Below are 26,108 nucleotides of genomic sequence, written 5' to 3' on the forward strand. Positions count from 1 at the left end.
GCTTGGGCCCAGCCCCATATCAATGCCTACTTCATCATGATACACATCCTCACCCGCCCTCGAGCTACAATCCGACATATCAATCTTAGTCTTGAGGGGTTTTACAACAATGATAGTTTGCTAGGTGGGCTTTCTGGGCCTCGAACCTCGCTTCCTCCAATCTGCAGTCTGCTTGGAGGCACAGTTCCGCGTTTAGAGTCTTTTACATACACTGGTCGCGTATGCTGGTTCTTCTTTGAGACATTGAGGCAAGGGGCAACAGCAATGGGTTCTGGTTCTCGACTCAGGTCACTGGACCTTGTAGTCAAGGCGTGCTGTCACAATAGAAAGGTAGACAAATCGCATCACTGGTCGCAGATGAGCCAAGGAATAGGCGGAATTACCAGCATTGCGTTTATTCATGCCTTTGAGGCCATGGTGATCAAGGCAATCGAGTGTCTATCCGTCCTCCCTGCCCTGGAGTACTTGCGGATCCGTTTTATTGACCTGGACTCAACTTGCCCACCTCTGAACCCCTATTTCCAACTTGTCAATAACGAGTGCACAGGCCTGTGGAGTGAAGACATCCTGGAAGCTTTGCGCATGAATCGACCGTTAGCCTCATTTATCGCGCTTACTGATGGAACAGCCGCGGAGTACAATGACCAGCAAATCGTGGGCGCTTTGATACCCCGAGTTCGCCCTCTAGGTATCCAAGTGAACATGTACAGTCTTCTTGCGGACGGCTCCAACCCTTACTAGGCTCACAGCTCACCTCGATCTCTTCCTGGGCGTTCTGGCCTGATTTTCATATATTCATCTCGTCGTTCAGCATAATACCCCTTCATCGTTTCCGACATCTCAGCGAGTTTCTTATTCAGCGTTCAAAATCTCCCCTTTTGTGATATCACGTCAGCGGATGTCATTTTACGGCATATCGGGTTTCTATGTGCAATTCAAGCATGATCATCCCTCATGCTCCTCAATCTTTTTTTTTTTCTGTGAATGTTTCAGAGTGCGCAATCACCTACCGATTCGGAGAAGCAAAACAGAAACTGTGCTCAATGCATTGTTTCTTGCCGCACTGGTTTTCTGTTTTTGACTTGCCGTTCCCAAGAGGGCAAGCTGCTGTTTAACAAAACGCTCTCTTGCGACGTCATGCGTCGATTGGAGTTACTAATCGAGGAAATCCGAGAAATCCGAGAATCATGTTCTTGTGTTCTTGCCGGTGGGCTTGATTCCCTCCGTCATGTTGACCCATAACGCATGTCTCGTGGGTTGGTTTGTATGTATTGTATGTAGTTCAATGTCGTCCCGATCAATCATTGTTGCTTTTATCTAGGATCCCGTAACTATGTACACATCTCTATTAAATACATGTAGTCCCCCCCCTCATTTCAGTGCAACTTCGATCTCACTAGCACCCTCCCCTCCATCCTGAACAATGATGCCTAGAATCCAGACATTCACGGCGAAGAAGAAAAGCCCTGCGAGGAACAGTCCAGGTACGAAGGACGGTAGGCCTAGGAATTCGAGGTTGTAGCCTTGGTGCAACCAGAGAGCCTACATGTTTTGTTAGAGTTGGTGTCCCAAGTGAGGATTGTGGCATCAGAGGATAAGTAGACAATACATACCTGTCCAGCAATCCATAGTATGGCTGCTGATATGCCCAGAGTCGGTTTGCGAATAAGCGAGGAGGAGGGTAGGTAAAACGGAAGCAGGATGAGGTACCAGAGGAAATACTAGATTGGTCAGCTACCAGTACCACCACTTTCGAATGAGATCACGTACCTGGCTAGTACAGACTTTGTTAAAAGTGACAAAGGTAAAGGTCTGGGCGAGCATTGCAGTAGTCAAGCTCTTCTTTGCTAGAACAAGAGGCAAGGCGACAACCACGAGGATTAGTTGCGGGAGGAAGGCCAGTGCCTCGAAGCGAGTTTCCGCCCCTCCGGCAGCAGACAGATATAGTAGTGTACTATAGGGAGAGAAATTGTGGCGGTGGTCGATGCGAGTAAGATGATGGAAGAATGTATGATGCAGGAATGGTTGGCCGTACTGAAGGTACATCACGAGGTTCAATGCCACGAAACTGGCCAGTGCTGCGACAGTAAACTTCACCCGGGACGGGGTAATGAATCCGAAAGCCTTTGACAGCAGACCTGAGCCAGCCGTTGCAGACCCATCGCGCTCAGCATCCCACCACCAGAGAATGGAGACACCATAGATGAACGGATAAATTTTGAAATGTACAGCAAGACCCAGGATAAGCCCAGCAAGGATAGGCTTTTTGGTCAAAGTTGCCCACAGAAGCGCCGCAACAAGCACTCCGAGCAGTCCTTCCGAACTACCGCGAGTACTGATATTGGCAACCATGGGATTCCATAGCCAAACAGCGGCAACATATCGCAGCGCGCGCTCGACAGGAAAGCGATAGCATCGGACAAGCAGCTGAACAACAAGCCATCCTGCAAAGACATCGGACAATGCAAAAAGCGCCTTTCCAAAGGCAAAAGTCAATGTTGACCAAGGTGCAGCACCCACCCACGCAGTTGGGAGAAGCATCCACGCCAAGAGTGGCGTGTAGCGGTAAGTATCGCGAGCATAGGGCGACTCTCCCTTTGCAACATAGCGCGCAGCATCAGTGAATACCATGTAGTCAATATCGGTGTATTTCACAGCGGAATGCGCGTCCTGCCAGCCTCCATAGACGAGGAGAATGAGGCGGAGGGCTGTTGCGGCAAGGAAGACTCGCGCTGGAGAGTTGAAGAGAGCCATTCTCTATCTTGGAATTAGGGAAGGGGTTTTTTTCCTTTTATCTTTTTTTCCGTTGATGACAACCAAATGAAGAAATTAAAGGTTGCTAGATAGTCTTTTATGGCTAGCTCGCATAATTGGGCGTCTTGATGAACCCCTTGGCGTATTTCGAGGGAAGTAAGGAACTGCGCATCCAACCAATTTTTTTCGGCCTTGAAATCCGTAGTAACTTTGAGTTTGAATTGATTCACTTCAATTCCATTCCATATAATTCGTGCTTGGTAAATTGACGGATGTTTACGTGGAAGATGTTGATGCCAGGGCCGCATTCCGCCTAGGCCCCGGGGCCTGATGCGCGGCTGACTCAGCATGGTCCGTGTCCACGAGATTGCCTTTTCGGGACTGGAAGTATACCTCGCCATATACATACATGTATATAACATGTATATAATGCAGTTATTGAAGCATCCTGAAGACTAGAGCGCTACTATTTACTAGCCAGTCACTTTTGATGCATTCTTCAGGTTTGAAAGTTGGATATAGTATATCTTTTATTGGTTTCACGATGTTTCCACTGGCCCCTGTATTGCTATATAGCAGGTAGATATAAGACACATGTGCATTGTCTCTACAATATACAATCAAGCAGAATGAACTGACTGCTCGAGCCAAGGCCTTAACCCCACAAAAACAAGGAATCTCCACTGATCCACGTTGGAGCTGCAAAATGCGGGGAAGTGGCCATGGAATCGCGGGCATTTCAACACCCCTGCACTCCAGGGTTACTTCGTACGTATATACGATGAACGTCCCACAAGAACCAGTGTGATGTCACCGTATTTTTAATCATCTACAAACTTGGAAGTAATCCAAGCCAGTCACATCGAATGTTCCCATGTCTTGGCTGACACGGTGATGCAGGTAGTCAGTACGCCACTAAGAGGGGTTACTAGATAGGCTCAGTGACACCCTGAGACCTCCCTTCAGGTCCCAACTTCTCTAGATCGGTTAACAGAAATGCCAACAGAATGGTTCATGTGAAAATTAGACAGCCAGAGGGATTTCCGTGCTTCTAGTACGGACTTTTATACCTAGGCCCAGGTCTTGATGTTTCAACTACCGAGCATAAGGTAAATGCCTCAAAATTCACATTTATTGGTATTCCCACATCTATGTTGCGTAAATATCCCTAGTTACAATAAGCGAAGATTCAGAAGAAATTTCATTCACACTGTGTGAGATGATAGCCAAAACCCACACCGAGGCACTCTGAACGAGACCCTTAACGAAAAGCATATGCAGCGTAATCAAGATGTTGAGCACACTTCCTGCCAAGTGAGGCACATTATTACACCTCGGATCTGTATCACTTGAACCGCTTGCGTAAAAAGTCATTCTCTGTATTTGGAATTTGACCAGCTAAATCAGGATAACTTAATCTGATAGGTTAGGTGCCGTCAGATTATGTGGTCTACTTTTATACCAAAAGCAATATGACAGACTACTTATGAATCTTTTCAATTCAAACCCGGCTAGTCTTGACAGAGATCACAGTTTGTTAGGCAGAGGCGTACTTCAGGGTCGTCCTCCTTATCTACGTACCTCGTATACCACCGTACAATAACACAAGAAGATGACGATCACCCCGCAAAGGAAACGAAGCTATATTATAAAGTTCACTGTCGCCCCGGTCCGCGGTATCTTTTCATAGACATATGATAATTTCATATTCCATAAGGGTTTGGTGATTATATAGATAGATCTCCTTGTGTATTCTTCTCTCCATTAAAGAGACCTTATCATGGCTCCGAGCATAGGAAAGTATATTATTGGGGGCAATCGAGGGCTTCTCGAGCCAGACTCTGATGAGTCTGAAAGACTCGAGAAGGTCGGATCAGTGAGCTCGACCTCGAAAAAGAATAGATTCCGCCGGCATTGCAGGCGATTCTGGTGCATCTACCTCATCGCCAACGTGATATTCTTGGCTATTTTCTTACCCGTTTTGTAAGTCAAGGTGCTATTTTGCTTATTCCCCTGTTCATCATCAAACTAACTCTACCAAACAAGCTTCCTGGTCGCAATCCCTGCCATCGCGCAACTAGTTGTCAATAAATCGGATCTGCGAATCGTCAATGCCAAAGTGATGCACCCAACAACAGATACAGTACGGATGACACTAGAAGCAAAGGTAAACTTGAAGATCGCAATGGGCGTTCGACTCGATCCTGTTGTCTTTTACGTATTTGTGCGCTCCGCCGGTCATAAAAATGCATATGCAGGAATTGAGATCCCCGGGCAAACCATTAAGGGGAATTATTCACTCGGAGTCACCGACCAGTCGACTCCAATTCTCAATATGACTTCCTGGGAAACCTTTGTGAGCCAAGCAGTCTTCCAAAAGAAAACAACACTTTCACTATATGGAGTGACCACTGGATATCTCGGGGCCCTGAAAAACCACATTGTATTGGATAAAGATGTGGCAATTCCAAGTGAGTACTTCACTCGACTGGCCTTACACCTGTGGGCAGTTTTGTTAATAATCTAAATAGCTTTGGACAAGTTTAAAGACTTCTCCATCGCAAACAGCACCTTCGTCTTACCGGCAGAGGATGATGGATCCAACATCGTTGCCAATATTACACTTCCAAACCCTTCCATCCTCAGCTTCGAAGTTGGCACTATCACACTCGACCTCAAGAGCGGCAATACAGACCTTGTCATCGGGAAAGCAACGGTCAAAGACGTCACGCTTAGACCAGGCAACAACACTTTCCCGTTGAGAGGTGTGATCGACATTAGTACGATAATAGGCAACCTCACCGAAGTTCTCAGCTCACAGGGCCCCGCCATCAGGCGAGGCGCACTCACCCTGACAGCTGTGACCACATCAATCGTATCCAACGGCACTTTGATCCCGTACTATACAAGGGTCCTCGGTTCACTCCCTCTGGTAGCAAACGTGAGCATTGGCGATGTTCTCAGAAACTCGCTTGCTCACCTAGGCTCGAGTGAAACATTTTCAGGCTCCGACGACAAACGCAGGAGAGACCCTGTGGAGTTGGACGGTCCAGTTGGATACGGTGATGCGTATAGCCAGGTTGCAAGTCTGAAACATAACAGACACGTTCAAAAGATCTTTGAGTATGAAAATCCCGAACGACGAGACGCAATGATAGATTCGCTGGCTCAATATTATGCCGCACTATGAATGTACGATTTGAATTGGGAGATGATACCTCTATCACACTTTTTCTGTCGGAATTGAATCTTGATGTCTGGCCTGTCAAAGGTATCGTGAGAGCTGAGAAATATGAGAAAAAAATAAGATCATACAGTACATTGATATACTTGAAGCATTGAAATAAAAATCGTACATTCATTTCCCACATATGCCCTATGCTAACATGCTAAATCGAAAGATTTCATAGAAACAAAAATAATAGAATAGAATAGAGAAGAGAATAGAGAAGAGAATAGAGAAGGGAATAGAAGAGAACAAGTGTTCAGTAATAAAGTCCACCATTTGCGAAATACCCAGGATCGGGCATGGGATCAAAATATGCGGGTTGCTCTCCGAATTTGGGGCCTTTGTCGTGATCAGAAGTCAACAAAGTCATCACATCGTTTCCCCCATCGGTATCAGTGACAGTTCCTGGCCACAAGTTGTTGTCACTCCAGCTCAGATACTCCCAGAGATACTGACCCCCTGAATCATCCGTAAATGGGGTAGTAGCGAGGGGGTCAAGGAACCCATTCTCGCCCATAGCCACGTTACCACGACCCAGTTCAGGCGGTGGAAATATGAGTGAGATATCCCGACCAGCGGGATAAGAGTCACTAAGGATACTAGCGGAGGAGTCAGGATCGGTGAGGTCCTGTCCCCGCTTGCTGGCCTCGTAGATACGCGAGATAGCATCCAGCGACCGCTTCGCCGTATGGCCAAAGGACTGCATACGGGCGAGAGTCATCATGGCCATTTCCACCTGCGCCTGACAGGACTCAACAGACGCGCGAGGGTCATTTACCGTTGGATCGTTGAGGAACAATCCCACCAAGGGAACCAGAGAAGCCTGGAAGGTCCACCAGACAGCATTCCATCCGCAGAGCTGATTAAGCTGCGCTGTGGCAGCGATATTCTGAATAGATTCCTCTGCGACTTCCCGGCACTTTTCAATCGCGGTGCGCTCCTCGGATCGCAGTGCGATATAAGGCACGCGGCGCATGGCGTAGTTGAGCAGTGTTGGTCGGTATAGGAGGATCCTCTGGTTGTAGTAGCGCCAGCGCATGACTGTGCGGACAGTGTTGATTGACTCTGAGCAGGGCTCGTGGTCTTTCAGGACAGAGGGGAGGTTGTCCCACCACTCGAGGAGCTGTGCATCCGCGTGGGCCATTTCCTGGTGCTTGACTAACGGGGCTGCGGCGAGCGACTCTTGGACTTGGGTTGCGATTTTAGCGAAGCGAATATTTTCCACTAGGGGGAGGATCTCGAGGACGTCTCCCTATCAGAGCGTCGTTAGTCAAACGATCATTCTTTCCTAGAAAGGAACACGACTTACCTTGTCTCGACAAAGGGGAGGTTTGACTGTAATGTTGGAACCCATCCGACCCATACTGGGCCGGCCTAGTGTCATGCCAGCCCAGGTATCCATGCAGAACAAAGACCACCAGACGCGACGCTTGAGATCCATAGAGGCTAATTTCGCCGAACTCGGTATTTGGCGAGTCTCCGCAAACTCCTTGTGCAGTCCCAGAGCAGCCGCCATACGCAACGCAGCACCCAGAATGGAGTACGCTAGATTCGGCTGACTGATATAGTGGCAGTACCAGCCGCCCATCAGGCCCAGCGCCTGAATAGTCTCGATATGGGAACTTCCCAAGGAAGTTAGAGTTAGATGACTCTTGCACCGCAAGAAGTATGTCTGGTGTGTTACATCATCGGGTCCTGTAGCGGCAATGCAACCGAGAGCAAGAACGATGTTCAGCAGAGCAAGCCAATGATCATCTCTCCGACGGCCGGCGCAGTAAGCCTCGCGGAAGGAGCGCTCATCTATCATAGGAGCGAAGGCTTGGAAATAGAGGAAATATGCATCGAGCATTTGCATCTCTGAGGGTGGAATGAGGGGTTGTTGGGGTGTGGTAGGCCCATGATGCGGCCACCCTACCGCGTTCTCCTGTTCGTTCACGGGAGTTCGCGAAAAGTACGAGGCACAGCCTGGATCTAACCAGACAATGACCTTGATCACAGCCTGGATAGATGAAACACCGAGGTAAGATGAAGGCTGGCGAGCCGAGAGCGACAGCCCATTAACGTCGTCCGAGACGCCCTCTACCAGATCCGAGGAGCTAGTATTCCGGCTATCCGGAAGCTCCTCGGGCATAGTTTGCAGAGCCTCCAGGTTGTCATCGTCATTTGACAAAGGTGAGACATGTGCTTCCAGGGAAGCCGATGTCGATGGGGAATCGGCATGATGGGATAGTGTTTGCATGTGAGAGCCCGACGGGGCGGTTGTGAGCTCCAGGAGTTTCTCCCGTGGCAGATTTGCCAAAGACTCTGGGGAGACGTTTGGGAATAACTTTCCCAGGATACTTCGATACTCTTCCAGGGTTGTAGATAGTTTTTCTACATGTCTGTATAGCATAGACTGGTCAGATAGTTGGCATGAAGAAGAAAATAAGCAAGTGACTCACCTTCGCGATGGCCGCGGGTCTGAATAATGACACTGGTCTGACTTCTTATACCACCGACATGCCTCACATGGCTTCTCGCCATCACACTTGATCTTGCGATGGCGACAAGATGTACAAGCGCGCAAGGTTGTCACCCGGCGACTAACGGATTCCCGTCTTTCACTTGTAGACCGGTTGCGGGCAGGGGTTGCTGCCGTAGGGTTCTCAAACCCCTCGAATGTATGGAACATTGTTACTGATATGGGGGGATATAAAATTCAGGACCACCGTGTGGTCACTGGGTGGGCAACATGTGTAGAATGATGTCCTTATGATGTTGATAAATGAGAAATTTGATGCTTCATATTGCTGAAAAGTAGCTAGTCACCTAAGATAGGTGAAAAACAGAAGATTAAAAGGGAAAGGCAGACTAAAATGAAAAGAAAAATAGGCTGATCCGCTTAATCTCCCCGCATTTTAGTGATAGATTCGAACTTGCAAGGCTTTTTTTCGAGTCCGGGCTCAGTCGGGTCACAGTGATTGGTCTATCTTGGGATTATTATGGGCTGATCTCCGCGACTCCGGACTATTCCTTGGCGGGAAAACGAGCACACATTCTCTCTTCTCTCTCTCCCTCTCTCCGGATCTATTAGAGGAAGGGAAAAAAAATAGGAAAGGCCTTTCAGCCTCCGGTTTGACATCAAGATTCCCCCATCAGTAACTCCCGGCATATATGATCAACAGGGGACTATATAGGGTCAACTAGGGTGTCCAGTCCCGAGTCGCCTAACATTTCAGCCGGGAATTGCCACGCCAGCATGAACAGGGGTGCAGATGTCTGCCATTCACGGGAAATTTCTAATTTCGCTTCCAGGTATTCACGCGCCACTAAACGTGCATGGCAGGGTACTCGATACCCCATAGAGTGACATGGATTCCCCAAACTGAGGGGCAATTTCCCCAGACTCACTTTGGCACAAAATCATGAGCCCTGCAGGACTAGACGATCGTATGGGGAAGATCACTGTGCATGTCCGTTCTTGCATGGGGAGATTAAGTCCGGGGGAGGGTCAAGGTGTCCAGTAGTCCAGTAGTCCAGTGACCCATTACCAGCAAATTTTCTCTTTGACTGGATATTTCAATCTGTTTCACCAATCGAGAGTGTCAAACCTTCTCATTTTTATGACTATCCTCCGTGTCCTCCGTACGGAGTATACCATAATGGCTCTAAGCCCGACGCCTGGCGCCGAAAATGAGGGATTTTCACGAATCAAGGGGCTGGTGCTCATGTCCACTTATGCTTACCCCGTGTATCAGGAGGGGCATTGTGCCTAAATTGTATGGTGCAACTTGCCACTGGGGGGGTCCGGTGCCAAGATAATTTCGCGCCAATGTCTCTTTCCAGTCAAGTGGCCGAGATGGGGACATAGGGCGGTTCAGGGTTCTCGCGTTCTCGTATTCTCAAGGGGGAAAAGAGGCCTAGAGAGACAAACTCGGCAATGTGATATTCAAGCACTCTGCAGAGCTCCGCACTCTGATCATTGATCTCTATGGAAGTTATCATGGGGCATGCCAAGCCTGTGGAATTATGAAAAGGAAGCCGAAGGATGCAGGATGCCCACTGTTTGCCGACGTTCAACGGTCATTGGTTCGGTTGTGACTTGTGACCACCCACGCATATGCATACTAACGGTAATTAGTGCAACAAGTGTAATAATAATAATAAATTAAGTGCGTAGGTCGTCGATGCCCGAAAGAAGCTGTCTGCATTTGGGGGAGGGAAGCATATGATATACTCCGCACATGCCCATCAGTCCAGTGAGTAAAACTCATGAAAAAGGAAGCCGGGCATCATCAATGCATGGCATTTTGAGCTTGACGGGACCTTTGCCGTGGCTAACAAGGCTCCCGGATGAACTTCGGGATATACCAACCCCAGAGGGTTCGAGGACATTGCTGAATCATGGGGAGACTCCGCGGTAATTTTCTAGAGTTGCAAATTCCTCATGTTTCATTGTATTTGAAGAGCATGATTTGCAAAAATACAGTGTCATGTGTCACACTAGTCCTTTTTTAACACGGCCTGTTTCGTCTTTCCCAAAAGGGAAAGGGGTTCTCCGGGCTTATCGATAAGGACATGTCGTTTCCCCAATGTATAAATCCGGGGCAGACAAAACTACTTTCTTCATATATTGCCAATTGCTTTTCAAAAATGGCTAAGCTTGTGCACTCCCTGTCTTCTGGCTGGTCCTTCAAGGACCGAGACACAGATGAATGGCTGCCAGTACCTACGGTCCCATCCGTAGTACAACAGGATCTCATTGCTAACAACAAGTGAGCTGTTTTTTTCCCCCAAACCAAATGATTTCAATCTAATAGTATTCTCTCAATAGGCTTGATGATCCTTATATTGGGTTCAAAGAATTGGATGCCCGCTGGGTCAACGAGAAATCATGGGTCTACCGAAATGTGGTAGAGAAGCCATCCGCTCCCGCCGGCTCTTCCATTATCCTGGTCTTCGACGGTCTCGATACATTTGCCAAGGTCAAACTGGATGGGCAAGTGATCCTGGAGAGTGATAACATGTTCCTGGGTCACCGGGTGGATGTAACCAAAGCATTGGAAGCCGAGGGCGAACACACACTCGAGATTGAGTTCGATTGTGCACTCATCAAAGCACGCGAGCTCCGTGTCCAGGATACCACACACAAATGGGTCGGGTTCAACGGCGATCCATCGCGTATGGCTGTGCGGAAAGCCCAATATCACTGGGGCTGGGACTGGGGTCCAGTGTTGATGACTGCGGGCATCTGGCGTGCCGTTCGATTCGAGGTGTATCAGGCCCGCGTGGCCAATCTGTGGCCCCAAACCCAGCTCTCTGCAGACTACCAGACAGCTGAGGTGACGGCTGTTATCGATGTGGAGAGCGTCAGTGAAGGGGAATATACGGCCCAGGTTAGCTTAGGCTTGAAAGGGAACGAGATTGCAAGCAAGACTATTCCCGTATCTGGGAAGACCACTCAAGTATCATTCCCAGTCGACAAGCCGGCTCTGTGGTGGCCCCATGGATATGGCGAACAGACCCTGTACGATGTATCGGTGTCGCTACTTCGCAACGGTGAACAGGTTGACCAGGCATCTAAGAAGTTCGGTATCCGGACTGCCGAGGTAGTTCAACAACCTGATAAGCACGGCAAATCCTTTTTCTTCCGAATTAATGGAATGGACATCTTCTGCGGCGGTTCATGTTGGATTCCGGCGGATAGTCTGCTCCCTGCTATTAGTGCCGAGCGGTACCGCAAGTGGATTGAGCTTATGGTCGCTGGCAGACAAGTGATGATTCGGTATGTTGCTTTTTCTTTTTTAGTCTAGGATTTACGTGGGTTTAGCTGACGTTGAACAAGTGTCTGGGGTGGTGGTATTTATGAAGACGACTCCTTCTATGAGGCCTGCGACGAATTGGGAGTGCTGGTCTGGCAAGACTTCATGTTTGGATGCGGCAATTATCCCACATGGCCCACGATGCTCGAATCTGTCCGTCAAGAGACAATCTACAATTTGGAGCGTATGCGCCATCATCCTTCGATTGTGCTCTATGCGGGTAACAACGAGGATTATCAGGTTGCAGAGTCTGAAGGCTTGACCTACAACTACGAGGACAAAGACCCAGAGAGCTGGTTGAAAACAGATTTCCCCGCACGATACATTTATGAGAAGCTGCTTCCTGACGTGGTGGCTGAATACTCGCCCGGCACATTCTACCACCCTGGAAGTCCATGGGGAGATGGCAAGATATCGTCAGATGCAACTGTTGGTGATATGCACCAGTGGAACGGTATGCATTCCCCAACACACTTCGAGTTATTGCGCTAATCACTAGAGTAGTATGGCATGGAACGCAGGAGAAGTACCAAATCTTCGATACTCTCGGCGGCCGGTTCAACAGCGAGTTTGGAATGGAGGCATTCCCCCACCTCTCTACCATTGACTACTTTGTCGAGAACCCAGAAGACAAGTTCCCTCAATCCCATGTGATTGACTTCCACAACAAGGCCGACGGTCATGAACGAAGACTGGCGACGTACCTCGTAGAGAATCTACGGACCGCCACAGACCTTGAGGTATGACTCCCACCATGATGACCCTCGATTCACGCTAACATCTCTAGACTTACATCTACCTCACTCAAGTTGTACAAGCAGAGACCATGATGTTTGGTTACCGAGGCTGGCGCCGGCAATGGGGCGATGAGCGACACTGCGGTGGTGCACTGCTCTGGCAGCTGAACGACTGCTGGCCGACAATCTCATGGGCCATCGTGGACTACTTCCTCAAGCCGAAGCCCGCATACTACGCCGTCAAGCGCGTCATGAACCCAATCGCCGTCGGAGTCCGCCGTGAGCACCACGACTGGAGCGTGGCACATGCCCAGCCACCCAAGACCAGCAAGTACGAGCTTTGGATTGCCAGCAATCAACCAAAGACCGTCCAAGGCAGTGTCGAGCTGCGATTCCTATCGGTCAACACCGGCCGTGATATTCGGGCTCCTATCGTGCACGAAAACGTCACCATTACTGCCAATGGCACCACAGATATCATCACTGATGGTGTTATCGACCACATCGCCGAGCGCGAACCGCATGTGCTCGCCGCCCGGTTGTGGGTGAATAATCAGGTTGTGGCACGGGATATCGACTGGCCACAGCCATTGAAGTATCTCAATCTGTCCGATCGACAGGTCGAGGTTAAGAAACAGACAGGGAAATCTGGTGAGACGGTGTTGGTGATCAGTGCCCGCAAGCCGGTCAAGTGTCTTGTATTTGAGGAGCAAGAGGGTGTACTGCTTGGAGACAACGCTATTGACATTGTCCCTGGCGATGAGCAGACAGTCATTGTTACTGGTCTTGGAAGTGAGCCTCTGAAATACCGGTACCTGGGGCAACCATCTTGCGAAGTTGTTGAATGAGCTATGAGCTGTTGAATGAACTAGTACCTATACTATATAGCAGTGGAAATAATTATTTCAATGAGCAAAAGCACTTCAAAATGCCCGATATGACAGTTGTAAATAACCAACTAGCAATAGTTAGATACATGTAGATAGTGAACCTGTGGACGTTGAAAAAGAGGATCATCTCATATCTTATCGGAGAGATCGGGGAGATCTGAACTTAACAACCTCCCAACTTTTTGCCAATGGGTACCAAACGCGACTGGGAAGGCCAGCCACTCGAGCTAAATTCTAAAGATACAAATAAAGATACGATCATGGCCGAAGCAGAGTCAGCTCCTTCAATCCTCTCAATCTTTGAGAACTTCCGCGACGAACTGGACGAGCACCATGATCGCCGCGAGCGTATTATCAAGAAAAGCCGCGACATTACCGCCCTGAGCAAGAAGATGTATGCCTTCCACCTCACCTCAAGCTGAAGAAGAGCATCACTAACTGAGAGATGTCTAGTATCTTCGCCCTTCAACGAGTCCGCGCAACGAACCAACCCCTCCCACCCAAAATCGCCCAAGAAAACCAAACCCGCTTCGATCAAATCCGCGAGCTGTTTGAAGCTGTCGTCCCCGAACAACTAGGCATCAATGGTTGGCGATACCAGCGCCAAATCAGCGCCGGAATTCAAGAATTCATCGAGGCCATCTCCTTTGACCACTACCTACGCACACAAACGCTCATCACTCACGCCGAGTGCTCCGCCCGCATCCCACCACAAATCCTCGTTTCAGAAGAAGACTACCTAATGGGCCTGTACGATCTCACCGGAGAGATGATGCGCTTCGCAGTTCTTTCACTGAGCTCTGGAAACGCAACCGCTATCCAAACGAGCGAGAACACAGCAAACGAAAGCGAGAAATCGACGGTCGCTTCGTCGCAGGGTGGCATTGTGGTTGATCTACGTGCTATGCGTGCAGGGTTTGAGGCACTCAGTGTGCCACCCCGGCATTACATGTTCCGGGATATGGCGAAGAAGCTAGATGTGATGCAGAACAGTGTAGAGAAGGTTGAGCGGGCGGCGTATGGGATTGTCGTTCGTGGGAGTGAGAGGCCGAGTGGATGGACACCTGATCTGTCGGCTGCCGTGGAGGTGTCATCCTACTAAAAAAAAAAAAAAAAAGAAATATCATGAGGTATACAGCAATGATCAATGGCTTTTAAATGACCACAGTGCATTGATGTAGTCTGTTATAGTTCGGGGGTCAGGTAGGATTTACATGGCTTTCCATCTGCCAGGAACTATATTTCTGTAGTAATGTGATCAAGTCTTTTGCTATATCCATACCCCAATATTACCCCCATTAGTGACTTATTCCTACATTTTTTGGATCGAAATCGCATATTTCCGTATTTGACATGGCTATACAGGTAGCGTCACGGTGACATCACCAGTTGAAAATGGTAAAGACTGTAGAAAAAAACTGTAGAAAACACCCATTGAACATTGAAGTTGGGTGTAAGAAAAGACAATCAAAGAACCAAAGAAGAAAAACGCCATCATAAAAAACGATCGTGTCACCCCATATCTCATAGCACCAAGAGCCAAAGCCGTGGCAATGTGAACTCCATAGAGCCACAATCAAAAGGGGGAGCGGGGGTTCTCATCCTCGGAGAGAATGCCCTGCGAAATCAGATCTTCAGGTTGTGGCCGATTCTGAATCTTATGTTCGAGGTTATCGGCCAGCATATGCTTCTCGAGTTCACGGGCATGGGCCTGTAACGCGGGGGGCCGCGGAGGTTGCGGGGAGGATATTACCTTGGCGGGGTTGTTAGTATACTGAGAGGAATCCCAGGTACCAATCTCAGGTACAAGATCAAGTAGAAAAATGAGAACATATCAAATCATAATGAAAAAGAGAAAAGGAAGGGGAACAAACGCTCAATCAGCTCGTCCTTCTCAGGTCTCTTCTCCAGGTTCCTCTTCAGACTGTCTGTAGCACGCTGGCGGTCGAGCTCCTGGCGGGCGGATTGAAGGGCTCTGTCATTGTGTTAATCATATCTCAAGAAACTGGACAGTTTCCCGGAAACACCCACGGGGCTACATTGGTGTCCAGCAGGATGTGGCGGTTCTTGAGGTCCTGTATTTCAGGGCGGGTTTGGAGGTGTTTCTCCAGCGAGTTGCGACGCTCGTGGGTAGGGGGAAGGGACTGTTCAATGGAAGACATTGTAGCAAGGTAGTGATATTCAAAGTGTTCCAAGTGTTCCAAGTATTATTAGGAGGTGAGATAGAGAGGAAGGAGAGGGAAGTATTTAAACGCCGGAGAAGGCGAAAGTCAAGTGATGTCCCGTGGGACAATCACGCGGGGAAAGCGGCGGTCTATACATCGACATCATAGAGACAACGACCTACTATAACTACATATGTACTACGACAAGGGGGGAAAAGTCGAAGAGTAAATTGAATTCACTGGGATAATCTGGGATAATCTGGAACTGGGATACTAGTAGATCATAAAATTAAAAAAAAAGGTACAATCCACTTTGATACCATCTCCCAGCGCAAAAAAAAAAAAAAAAGAAAAGCAACCGTCCCAACGTCTCCGCAATTTGACGATCTCCCATCTCCGTCTCCTAAGGAAAGGGTGAAAAAGGGGGGGAAAGGGGGAGGGCACAGATTTTCCGAAGTAGACATATCCAAGCAGCTCATCACAGCCGCGGGTTGAATCCACCATGGGATTCATGTCCTTTCGTGTCCGAGATCCGATCATGCCGGGGTTCTGGGATGGTTTATGCCGGGGGAAGAGGGAAAAGACACACTCTGCAGGCAATCAAAGCAAGACAGATCACCAGATCCAGATCCCCCGCATTAAGGGGGGAGTTGTTGCAGTCCAGCAAAGAGAAAAGAGACACCCCTGTCCGGTGCAGGATGCATTGGTTCACAAAACACTCCGGTCTACTATCATCAACAGATGACGTGGATAGACCGTTCTGCCCGTGTTAATCAAGGAACCCAGAGTTTACCACGGCCACGACCATTGCCCCGTGCACCGCGCGAGGATCCACCACGGCGACCATTGGATGAGCGACGAGAGGCTCCAGCATTACCGCGGGAGGCACCGGTGGCACCGGTGGCAGCCTGTTGGGTGCTCAAGTCTACAGTGTGCGGCTTGGTTGCACCACCCAGAGACCGGCTGAAAGAGTCCGGGTCAATAGGCTTGGTAGGAACTTCGACAGTGATAGTAGGCTCAACAGGAGGTGGCGCAGCCTTCGCGGCAGCCTTCGGAGCAGCCTTTCGTTGACCCCCCACCACGCGAGGCACCTCGGGGATTCCCTTTTCCACGACCGCGGGGAACAAATACTAGCTCATCCTCGTCGCTCTCTTCCTCGTAGGACAACAGGGTCTTCGGCTCGGCGGGTTGGGTCTGAGTCTTCTCAACATATTTGCAGCGGTTTTTGTACTCACGTTCCTCGTACTGGATAGCGGTGCGTAGCTGCAGAATGTTCTTGACACCAATGCCAAACTTTTGAGCCCACACCTGGGTCGCACGGTCATTGGAGATCAGAATGCAAGTCTTGGCCGAATTCTCTGCATCGGGGCCGGTATGCAACCGCCAGAGCAGAGCGCTCAGCAATGGGCGCAGAGCGGGCGGCGCGGTCGGGATGACGGATCCGGAGGTGGTGCGCTGGTGGGTAGAAGCTTTGCTCTTGGCCTTGTTATTCTTGGCTGTTCCATTGCTGGACTCGTGCTGGGCGCATTCGGGGCTGGTACGGGAGCTGCGAGAGGATGTGCGCGATCCAGGTCCGCTGGGGGTGCCGACGGAGGTGATCGACACAGCCTCCGGGTCCTTCTTGAAGTTCAGCTTGGACAAGAGCATTTGCGACAGATCGTCCGACTCGTTCTTGGTCAAAGTATCCTTGGCGCTGGGTTCGGTCGCTGGCTCTTTATTGTCAAGTGCCTCGTCAACTACCTCGGGCTCCTCTTCGAACTCCGGCAGGAAGAATTTCTCGGCCTCCTCCCAGCGCTCGTATTGTTCCATAGGGCCCTGGAGGACAACTCGGTCGGCAGCGATGTGATCCTTGCCGGAAGTGACCCGGTCAAGAAAGCGAACTGCTTCGCGGGCGTTGATGGCGACCTGTGATCCCGCTCGCTTCAGCGCATGGAGTCGTTCAAGTGCTAATTAGAGAACAATGGTTAGATCGGCAAGCGCGCTGAAATGAGGCAATCAGAGTCTCCTCAACATTCGGATACTTACTGTAAAGAGGCACCACGAGGTCGATAGCACCATTAGTGGTCCATTTCTTGATTTCGCTAATATTGGTGGACAAGGCCGTCTCGTCCACGGCACATCGGAAGACCTTGCGTCCGGTCGACATGGCAGATATTGAACGAGTGTATTCGTGTGTTCGTAGTGAGTGAGAGGTACAGGTCAAAGACCGCCCTATATCGGAAGACTAGAAATGTAGACAACCGCGACTGAATCGGGGCCGGTCAGCACGGGCCTAGAGCTGAGGAAGGAGGTTTGATGATGGAGGGACCTGGGAATGTGGGGGGGGAAGAGGGAGGAGTGGGACGTCGGTTGATAATGCCGGGATTATTTTCACTCACGATGAGAATCCAGTTGACAGGATGTTTCCATCTGCAGCATCTTTGTAACAGTACAGTCTGCTTGGGGCCAAAGAACACACCTTGAGAAATGATGCGATGGCAGAGACCTCTGGAAATATGCTGACTAAGCGGGCTTCAGGAACAAGGCCGAATTTAAAAGAGAGAGAAATGAGGGTTTCTATATATCGAAGAGGGATACAGTCTAAGAGTAGAGAGAAAGAAAGAGAAATAAAACAATCATTTTCGTGAAGAAAAGGGTTCCAGAGCCATCTTTCCGGCCTATGACTTCACCTTCTTGATGAGGCCATCCGATTCCTTCACTCGTTGCGCCCACTCACTGGTTTCGATGTTCATATTAGTACTAGTTGCAACATTTAGATTACAGGGGAAACTTTATATACTTACGTCCAGCTGCCGTCATATACCCGACGCAGGTTTGGGTCGCCATATTCCGCCTCACTCAGGGCTGTCTCAATGATGGAGGCAGTCACGCCAGTACCGCACGAGCTGATGATTGTTTGGTTTGGATCCACCTTGTGGGCCTCAAACACCTTTCGCAGGTCTTCAGCAGGGAGATAGGCTTTTGTTTCAGGATCCAGCAGCTCTTGGAAGGGCAGGCTCTTGGAGCCAGGGATATGACCCGATGACAGGCCAGGGCGCGGCTCTGGGTCAGTTCCAGCCCAACGACCATAGGAGCGTGCATCTAGGATCTCTATTTCCTCTGCACCCTCTTTGCCATAATCAAATGCCAACTCCTTCATCTCCCGGAAGGAGATCACTAGACGCGAGTCGTATGTTGGAACAGGGTACTTGGACTTCTCCACCACTGCTGGCTCGCCGCTCTCAGTCGGAAGACCTTCTTTGACCCAGAGACGATAGTTGTTGAGGATGTGCACATTAGAATGGCCAAATACGCGCAGCGTCCAGCCTACACGGGGTGCACTGAATATTCCTACCTCGGCAGTGTCATAAACTACCACCGAGTCATCGCGACGGATCCCCAGCTCACTCATGGCCTCGGCAAAGGTCTCGCAGGTGGGCAGCATGTGTGGATAGGGCGAGTCTTGATCTTTGATGGCATCAAGGTCAAAGAATCGGGCCTGGGGGATGCGTGAGTTGCGGAACGAGTCAATTCCCTTGCGACCCTCTGGGTCGTTCGGCATGAACCATGCTGCACAGAGGGGAATCACGCGGGGGGAAGTTGAGATTTTTGTCGTGGGGTTCTTTTTGAGGGCTTCATTCAGCTGCTTTGGTGTCACTAGATACGAAGAAAAAGAGACATTGCGCTGAGTATGGAGCCCTGTGGAGATGGACATGTTGGGGCGGAAGAGACGAGCAGGAGCAAAAGATCTGGCTGCGAAAGCCATGGTGGAGAGAGAGAAAAGGAGCCTTTTAAAGACCAATTTACATAACGAGGCAGCAGAGGCTTAGGGAGATATGCAAAATGCAAGTCAGACCAACGAGTAAGAGGAAGCGGAAGGGCAGGGAAGAGCAATAAGAGGAGTACTATTGCGTGTTATGGCGGCATATGTGGAGGTCCACGGTGCGGAGAACATGTGATAAGGCCGATAAGAGATAAGCGTCGGCTGTTGACCGATGCTTTTCCCTCTTTCACCTCATTCAGCTTGGCTCTCCACTATCCCACCCTCCACAATGAAGGTCGCCATTAAAGAATGGAATGCCGTTGCTACTTGGCACTGGGATATTCCCGAGGATGAAGTGTGTGGTATCTGTCGTGTTCAGTTCGATGGCACTTGTCCAACTTGCAAATTCCCCGGTGACGACTGCGCGCTTGGTGAGTGACATTTCCTACTCCCAACTCCATGCTGAATACTGACTATGATGATTGTTATAGTGCAAGGAAGATGTAACCACGCGTTTCACATGGTAAGACTGCGGAATGGACATTTGAAGCTAGGACTGGACTGATCAACCCTTTTGAAACAGCATTGCTTGATGACCTGGATTGACTTGGAGTCTTCCAAGGGACTATGTCCAATGTGCCGACAAAGTATGCATTCTCTGAATTGTCTCAGTGATACCGAGCTAACTTTTCTCCAGAATTCGAATGGAAGGACAAGGAATAACTGTATAATACGTGTGTCTGTGTGTGTGTTTTTTTTTTTTCCTTCTCATCAATGGTTATCAAGGCGTTGTCGGACGAATTCGAGATACCCCTTTGTGTTTTTATCGGGCATTCAAACTTGAATTGGAAGAGTTGATGGGACCTCAGTCTCAATTGAGCATCAAATTAATGCCGTGGTTGGAGAGACTATCCTCAATTGGTCAACACGGGATCCCACCTGGGCAGTTTATACTTCATCCTTCCACAACAAGGCTATTCCTACTAGGACGACTATTATTCACGTGTAATTTTAACTTTTTTGGAGTAGAGTATTGTACTTACAGGTTGTATAGGCACATCATGTCTATCTTGTTTGATGTTCGATATGTCGATATATATACTTGCAGATCGAGCCATCGATAAGTCAATGTAGATCATACCCTGGTAACCTATCATGTGACATTCTATAATTTTCAAGAAGGGAGAATGAAAGCGACACCCTGGGAGATAATAAATCTACCAATATAAAAGTCATTTAATAACTACATGCGTCTAGGTACAAGTTCAACTACCTAGGTACACACTTCTCGTACGATCGTCACGTGGCGCTATCGATAAGAAGCTCTCCGCACGCGATACAGAACTTCATCCTATCCTAAGCTCTTCTCCAGAATGATGTAGCCTCGGCTTATGGAGATGTCTCTGAACAACTCTCCCTATCATCCTCCCCTGTCCACTTCTTCATCCCGGCAGTCCCTGCACAAGGAAATACCCTCTCGGCCTGGCACCGCCTCTTTGCGGCCAAGTGATCGACACTCAAGAGGGCAACTGCCGGAGGGCCGCCCATCAACAGACGAAACCCACCAACTCCCAAGAACAATTGAATCGCCTTCCCAAGATGCAGCTTTGGATGAACCTGAAGACCACCACGAGGAAGGGCAAGAACAACCTCTCTCACACCCCGCATTCCAGCCGTTCTTCACTTTGATCGAAGACGCCCATACCTCAGACTACCACCACCCAACGGTCCACTACATATTCTCTGACGATGACACCGATATTTTGACAGAGGCAGCATTACGTAGTTTGGCCGCACAACAAGAAGCCCTCTCCGATTCCAAGAAAGACCAAATCGCGCAGACCCAAGCGTCCAATCTGCAGGACGAGATCAAAGACCCGTCCGACCCAAACCTAGCCAAGACCACCCTACTCCCACCTCCCGTTCCAGGCGTCCGGGATAACTATGTCATCCTCGACGTAGAACCCTCACCACACACACCCGAGGCAGCGCAAACTAGTCCGATAACTGAACAGCTAGCACCAGGCAAAGGCGGAGGTGGGACAAGGTCCATATCCACGTCGCCAGCGAACACTTCCCCACTCCCACAAGATCAGGGCCAGCTACACCCACAGTATCGCGTTACTGCGGCGCAGAGCTTCTCATCAACATGGCAGGTCCTCAACACAGAAGTGGTGCCAGCGCCCACTTTCGAGAATAATAATCCTGGAGAGTTACCAGGACATGGGTTGATGCTGAAGATCCGTGGCACAGGTGGGCTGCCGATCAAGGTGGGTGGCAAGGAGAAGGAGAGCACACTTGAGGAGATGATGGATCAGTTTGCGAAGCGGATGAGCGAGTTGCAGGTTATTATTGATGCTGCGGAGGATACGGATTCGAAGGAAGAACACGACGAGGAAGAACTCGTGCAGCATCCCTTCTCTCCAGACACAGCCAAAGAGACTATTCAGGGTGAGGGAGACAGTGCCGCTTATGCTGCAGAACATGAGGCGGAACACTCTTGATGATTTATTATTCCTGTTTTTTTGGCGCCTCACGTGGAAATCATCGGTGTTTGTATTAAATCTAGCCTACATAGACTAGTGCCGGGTGAACCTCATGAATATACTTTGAATACAAGACGAATCAACCCAAATGGAGAGATCAAGTATGGTATTAGGATCGTATTTCACATCCTTATAGGAATATCAATGTAGCCAAACCAGAAACGCCAAGTACAATCGCCTTTCTATGGCATTTAGACAAAAAAGAGATACAAGAGAATGTCCAACCCAACACTGTTTTCTCAGCCAAAAACTCCAACCCAGAGTGGAAAGCCCAGCGACTATCGGGTATCAAAAATTGTCAGAAAAGAAGAGCAAAACAAAAGCGCGGACAATAACATGGAATGCACCTAATCAGAGGTGCGGTTTCTAAATCTTCGGCCACTGGCAATGGCTGAGGGGGCCATGTTTTCACGACCCTCCTTCATGCCAGCCATCCTTTTTGAGAGCATAGTTTTGGGGAGTTTTGTTTCGGGGATGCTGTTTGAATTCGAGCGGCGCCGTTTGCGGGAAGGTTCTGGCTCTTCCTTTTCTGGCGTTTCGTCCAGGTCCATGGATGTGACCAACGCTGGGGTTTCCAGCTTGGTGGGAGGTAGTGCGTCGTCACCATCAGACACGACCGGTCTGGCGACGTTTAGGTCGACTTCTCTAAGGCCAGTGTTGGAAGGTGGGGCTGCGGATGATGGAAGAGAATGGCCTACCTCTTCCGGGGTATCATTATACACGAACTTCTTGGGCGGTGAAGCTTGGGGCGAAGTGGGAGCAGGGGAGTCCTGTTGTTCCTCCTCACTGAATGGCAGGGCGGTAAACTGCTTGGATGTCCGATGTCGAGTGCGAAGACCGTCATGAGCTTCCGTTTGAGGCATTTCCGAAGGGTACTCGTATCGTCGTTTCTGAGGGGTTATACCTGTTGGGACATACTCTTTCAGGGGGTGGTTCTGGATGTTGGACCGCATTTCCAAAAGTGGCTGGCGGACTTCAGCGTGTAGAGGTGCAGTGGCTTGTTCCAGGTTCTCGGTATGCATATCGACATCATCCTGGAGTTGCTCGACTCGCCCAGTGAACCCATCGAGTTGCCCATAGACGTTTGAGCGGGACTCTCGGGCGTTCTTAACCATGGCATTCAAACTGCCGAGGTGCGATTCATGGAAGCGGCCATTTTGGGATCGTGCTTTCGCAACGAAGTCATCCAAAGCCTCCATTTGTGTACCCATGTCGCTCATTTGAGCGTCAACAATCCGCACAGTTTCCTGGTGCACAGACTCCGTTGCCCGATGAATGGAGGCATTACGCTGGTCGAAAGTCTACTTTCGTTAGCCTCCTTTCGCAACCTAAAGATGTCAGGCGGTCTTACCTCCCAGTCATTTTGCATCCTGGTTTTGATTTCATCCTTGGATGCAGTGATGTCCTTGGCAAACTGTTCCTCCTTGAAAATCCATTCATCAATATGTCTGTCGTGCTGCGCAGTTGCTTGCTCAAGAGAGTCGCCTGATGCCGAAATGTCGGTGCGAAGGGTATCAAATTTGCCCTTGAGACGGTTGTTCTGTTTATGGCTTGAGTCCTCGAGGAGTCCCCGAATTTGAGACATAAGGTTTTCACGCTCGGCTTGTGCACTCGCATGTTCCTCTTCCAGAATCTGTGCTAGATTGGATGAAGCCTTTCTATTGGCCTCCACCGTCTGGCGGTTAGCTGCCTGGAGCTCGAGACGTAGTTTGTGGACCTCGGATTTCTGTTCGTCGAGGTGCTTTGCCATGTCTTCGAACATGGTTTTGAAGTCCTTACCGAGTGTGCTGTATGACGAGTGAAGTTGGGAGTGGAACTCCGAGAACTCCCCAATAACCTCTTCGGAGATTCGAGCAGCAGCAGCTGACAAGCCATTCAGGCCTTCGCCCACTTTGGACTTAACTTCTTCTCGAAGGACCTTGATCTCCTCAAGAACTTCATTCATCTCGTTGTGAGCAGTGGATGTGTTATTCTTGGCCTCTGCTTCGGCCTTGTCAAATGAGGCATCAAGATCCTTAAGGTGGGAGCGGGTAGACTGTACAGTGTCCAGTTCATGGTCTACGAATTGGTGGATTTTGCCAGACATCTCCCCGAGCAGCTTCGCATGCTGCGTCTGGAAGATTTGTATGCGAGCATCCACCCGATCTGTGACATGCGATACCTCACCGGTTGAGGTCTGCCAGGTTTGGCGGTTGTCAATCTCCAGGTTATCTTTGCGATCCAACTTCGCGTGCAGTCCATTCACGTCCCGAATGGTACCGTTTAAAGTAGTCACTAGGCCAGCACCAATGTGACGAAGTTGCTTTTCCGTATTTTCATGGGCCTTCCGCACAATCTTCTCCTCGTCCAGCTTCTCCTGGGTATCCTTCCAAAACCGTTCTGTTTCGTTGAGAACTTCACGTGTTTCTTTGAGCTTGGACTGAGTATCTTCATTGTCGTGCTTTAATGAGTTGAAGTTGCCCGTGATAGAAAGTAGCTCTTGGACCTTGTGGCGAAGGCTTGCCTCCATCGACTCGATCTTGGCACGTTGTTCTTCGTTGACGATTCGCCGCGATTCACTTTCCATCGTCATTTCTTCGTACGCATCAGGTGTCATGTAGACACCATTGCGATGCCGAGTGGCAATGAGCTCGCTCTTAAGCTTCTCAATTTCCATTCCGATATCACGCAGAAGCTTGGTTTTGGAGATGATAGAATTAATCTGGGGTTTGTTGCGGATGTTCTTGGCTCGGAAAGCATAATCTAGGGTAGAGATGGTCTCCTCTAGGTTGTTGCGAGCGGGCGAAACAGTGGCGATGATGCATGTTTTTGTTCGTCCTCCAAGTGAATCTTGCAGCAGTCTCGTGAGTTTTGATTCTCTGTAAGGAATGTGTGAGCTCTTATCAACCAGAGCGTTGATCACTCTTCCAAGAGTGAGTAAGCTCTTGTTGATGAGGCCTGCCTCCGTTGCTCGTTTATTTTCTGCACCGCTCCGGCCGATGTTTTCACTACCTGCGAGATCAACTAGGTTCAACTTGCCGGAGCTAACATAGTCCTCGCCAGATTCGGTCGTGCGCTTTGTGAGAACGGTGATAGTGAAAACTGTATGACTTCGGGAACTGAGGTCATTGCATTTTGTCGCTGCCACTTGGCGCTTGTGGCTGCCTGTTTGAAGCAATTTGATTCCACTGGACGCAGAGTCGATGTAGGTCTCCTCCATGCCCTGAACCATTGTGCTGTGTCCTCCCTTCTTCTCGTTTTCGAAAATCTTGAGCTTGGTACTGTCGTCGTATGACAGAAGATCGCGGAGCTCCTCGTTGTAAAGTTCAATAAATGAGCATTTCACTGTGCTTTCTGTGTCTTCGAGCTTGTGAAATAAGGCGTAGAGGGTACGTGGAATAATTCCTGCATCATCCGACAGGATGCCCAATGTATCAGTCATGTCACCTGACATGGTGTATGTCTTTCCCGTTCCAGTCTGTCCGTATGCGAAGATTGTGCAATTGTAACCTGCCAACATCTGCAAGGAATTAGCGCGGTCCTTTAATTTTGTATGCAGTAACTATACTAACCTCGTCGAGGACCGGCACAACCACATCCTCGTAGACAGTGGCTTGATCGGCGGCGGGGGAGAAGACCTTGTCGAAAGCATATGTTTTGTTTGAAACTGCATTCGGTCCCATTGAGAGGTCGAGGGTCTTTCCCTTCACACCTTCTGGTGTCGACAAAACTACACCGTTGTTCTCTTTGATCTCGCGATCGCTGCGGCCGCGACAGCGCACAACCACATGAATGCTTGTGTCCTCATTGATTTCTCGTTCAAAATCTTTCTCCTTCCTCTTACTCACGGCGCTCGATTTTTCGGGGCTCCTTGTCACACGCGGTGCACTCATTGCAGAGGACCTGACTGATGGTGTAGACACTCCCGACGGTGCATGGCGTTCTGGGACTGCCGAACCTGCTCGCCGAACCGGTTGGCGCAAACCCGACCTCCTCGTGGTGGGGAGGGTGGACGGGGGCCTTGGTGGGCCGGCCATGTTGACAATGCGACACTCGAAGTGTAATTGTGGGATTTGCAGTATTATTCGAGGGTTATTTTAAAGTCGATTCGATCTTTTCATTAACTGCGTCGGAGTCTTTCAGCGTTGTGTATATCAGTGGAGCTCCGTCTCAAACGGGAAAACATAAACAAACCTTACATAATCCAGTCATATCCCCCTCTCACATGACTCGGTCGGCTGCGCTATCGTCATCGCTCTCTTATC

General features: G+C 49.5%; 12 protein-coding genes across 12 annotated transcripts; 6 read left to right on the forward strand and 6 right to left on the reverse strand.

The window, feature by feature from the left end:
- Window positions 1-36: 36 nt before the first annotated feature.
- On the forward strand, window positions 37-741 carry N7487_007136 (uncharacterized protein; the record flags this gene model as incomplete). The annotated part of the gene is made up of 1 exon (XM_056874866.1): window positions 37-741. One exon carries the CDS (start codon window positions 37-39, stop codon window positions 739-741), a length of 705 nt encoding a protein of 234 aa, XP_056727054.1.
- A 630-nt stretch (window positions 742-1,371) lies between these two features.
- Window positions 1,372-2,754, reverse strand: N7487_007137 (glycosylphosphatidylinositol-alpha 1,4 mannosyltransferase I; the record flags this gene model as incomplete). The annotated part of the gene is made up of 3 exons (XM_056874867.1): window positions 1,372-1,542; window positions 1,614-1,721; window positions 1,771-2,754. The coding sequence occupies 3 exons, from the start codon at window positions 2,752-2,754 to the stop codon at window positions 1,372-1,374; spliced, it is 1,263 nt and encodes a 420-aa protein (XP_056727055.1).
- A 1,780-nt stretch (window positions 2,755-4,534) lies between these two features.
- N7487_007138 (DUF3712 domain-containing protein) lies at window positions 4,535-5,944 on the forward strand (the record flags this gene model as incomplete). The annotated part of the gene is made up of 3 exons (XM_056874868.1): window positions 4,535-4,737; window positions 4,801-5,225; window positions 5,286-5,944. The coding sequence occupies 3 exons, from the start codon at window positions 4,535-4,537 to the stop codon at window positions 5,942-5,944; spliced, it is 1,287 nt and encodes a 428-aa protein (XP_056727056.1).
- Window positions 5,945-6,239: 295 nt separating this feature from the next.
- N7487_007139 (uncharacterized protein) lies at window positions 6,240-8,654 on the reverse strand (the record flags this gene model as incomplete). The annotated part of the gene is made up of 3 exons (XM_056874869.1): window positions 6,240-7,235; window positions 7,293-8,364; window positions 8,425-8,654. The coding sequence occupies 3 exons, from the start codon at window positions 8,652-8,654 to the stop codon at window positions 6,240-6,242; spliced, it is 2,298 nt and encodes a 765-aa protein (XP_056727057.1).
- A 1,961-nt stretch (window positions 8,655-10,615) lies between these two features.
- Window positions 10,616-13,369, forward strand: N7487_007140 (beta-mannosidase; the record flags this gene model as incomplete). The annotated part of the gene is made up of 5 exons (XM_056874870.1): window positions 10,616-10,737; window positions 10,797-11,747; window positions 11,808-12,238; window positions 12,289-12,524; window positions 12,572-13,369. The coding sequence occupies 5 exons, from the start codon at window positions 10,616-10,618 to the stop codon at window positions 13,367-13,369; spliced, it is 2,538 nt and encodes an 845-aa protein (XP_056727058.1).
- Window positions 13,370-13,599: 230 nt separating this feature from the next.
- N7487_007141 (translin family protein) lies at window positions 13,600-14,513 on the forward strand (the record flags this gene model as incomplete). Its single annotated transcript, XM_056874871.1, has 2 exons — window positions 13,600-13,805; window positions 13,865-14,513. The coding sequence occupies 2 exons, from the start codon at window positions 13,600-13,602 to the stop codon at window positions 14,511-14,513; spliced, it is 855 nt and encodes a 284-aa protein (XP_056727059.1).
- Window positions 14,514-15,108: 595 nt separating this feature from the next.
- Window positions 15,109-15,573, reverse strand: N7487_007142 (RPEL repeat-containing protein; the record flags this gene model as incomplete). The annotated part of the gene is made up of 3 exons (XM_056874872.1): window positions 15,109-15,164; window positions 15,286-15,386; window positions 15,443-15,573. The coding sequence occupies 3 exons, from the start codon at window positions 15,571-15,573 to the stop codon at window positions 15,109-15,111; spliced, it is 288 nt and encodes a 95-aa protein (XP_056727060.1).
- Window positions 15,574-16,349: 776 nt separating this feature from the next.
- N7487_007143 (uncharacterized protein) lies at window positions 16,350-17,722 on the reverse strand (the record flags this gene model as incomplete). The annotated part of the gene is made up of 3 exons (XM_056874873.1): window positions 16,350-16,637; window positions 16,708-17,522; window positions 17,602-17,722. The coding sequence occupies 3 exons, from the start codon at window positions 17,720-17,722 to the stop codon at window positions 16,350-16,352; spliced, it is 1,224 nt and encodes a 407-aa protein (XP_056727061.1).
- Window positions 17,723-18,204: 482 nt separating this feature from the next.
- N7487_007144 (sulfurtransferase) lies at window positions 18,205-19,321 on the reverse strand (the record flags this gene model as incomplete). Its single annotated transcript, XM_056874874.1, has 2 exons — window positions 18,205-18,291; window positions 18,360-19,321. The coding sequence occupies 2 exons, from the start codon at window positions 19,319-19,321 to the stop codon at window positions 18,234-18,236; spliced, it is 1,020 nt and encodes a 339-aa protein (XP_056727062.1). The 3' UTR covers window positions 18,205-18,233.
- A 286-nt stretch (window positions 19,322-19,607) lies between these two features.
- Window positions 19,608-20,041, forward strand: N7487_007145 (anaphase promoting complex subunit 11; the record flags this gene model as incomplete). Its single annotated transcript, XM_056874875.1, has 4 exons — window positions 19,608-19,749; window positions 19,810-19,841; window positions 19,902-19,965; window positions 20,016-20,041. 4 exons carry the CDS (start codon window positions 19,608-19,610, stop codon window positions 20,039-20,041), a joined length of 264 nt encoding a protein of 87 aa, XP_056727063.1.
- A 668-nt stretch (window positions 20,042-20,709) lies between these two features.
- On the forward strand, window positions 20,710-21,822 carry N7487_007146 (uncharacterized protein; the record flags this gene model as incomplete). The annotated part of the gene is made up of 1 exon (XM_056874876.1): window positions 20,710-21,822. One exon carries the CDS (start codon window positions 20,710-20,712, stop codon window positions 21,820-21,822), a length of 1,113 nt encoding a protein of 370 aa, XP_056727064.1.
- A 389-nt stretch (window positions 21,823-22,211) lies between these two features.
- On the reverse strand, window positions 22,212-25,880 carry N7487_007147 (putative kinesin family protein (BimC); the record flags this gene model as incomplete). Its single annotated transcript, XM_056874877.1, has 3 exons — window positions 22,212-23,165; window positions 23,216-25,363; window positions 25,416-25,880. The coding sequence occupies 3 exons, from the start codon at window positions 25,878-25,880 to the stop codon at window positions 22,212-22,214; spliced, it is 3,567 nt and encodes a 1,188-aa protein (XP_056727065.1).
- Window positions 25,881-26,108: the final 228 nt, after the last annotated feature.

This window comes from Penicillium crustosum, assembly GCF_028827405.1.
Source record: "Penicillium crustosum strain IBT 35664 chromosome Unknown utg000003l_segment0_segment0, whole genome shotgun sequence".
NCBI lineage: Eukaryota > Fungi > Ascomycota > Eurotiomycetes > Eurotiales > Aspergillaceae > Penicillium > Penicillium crustosum.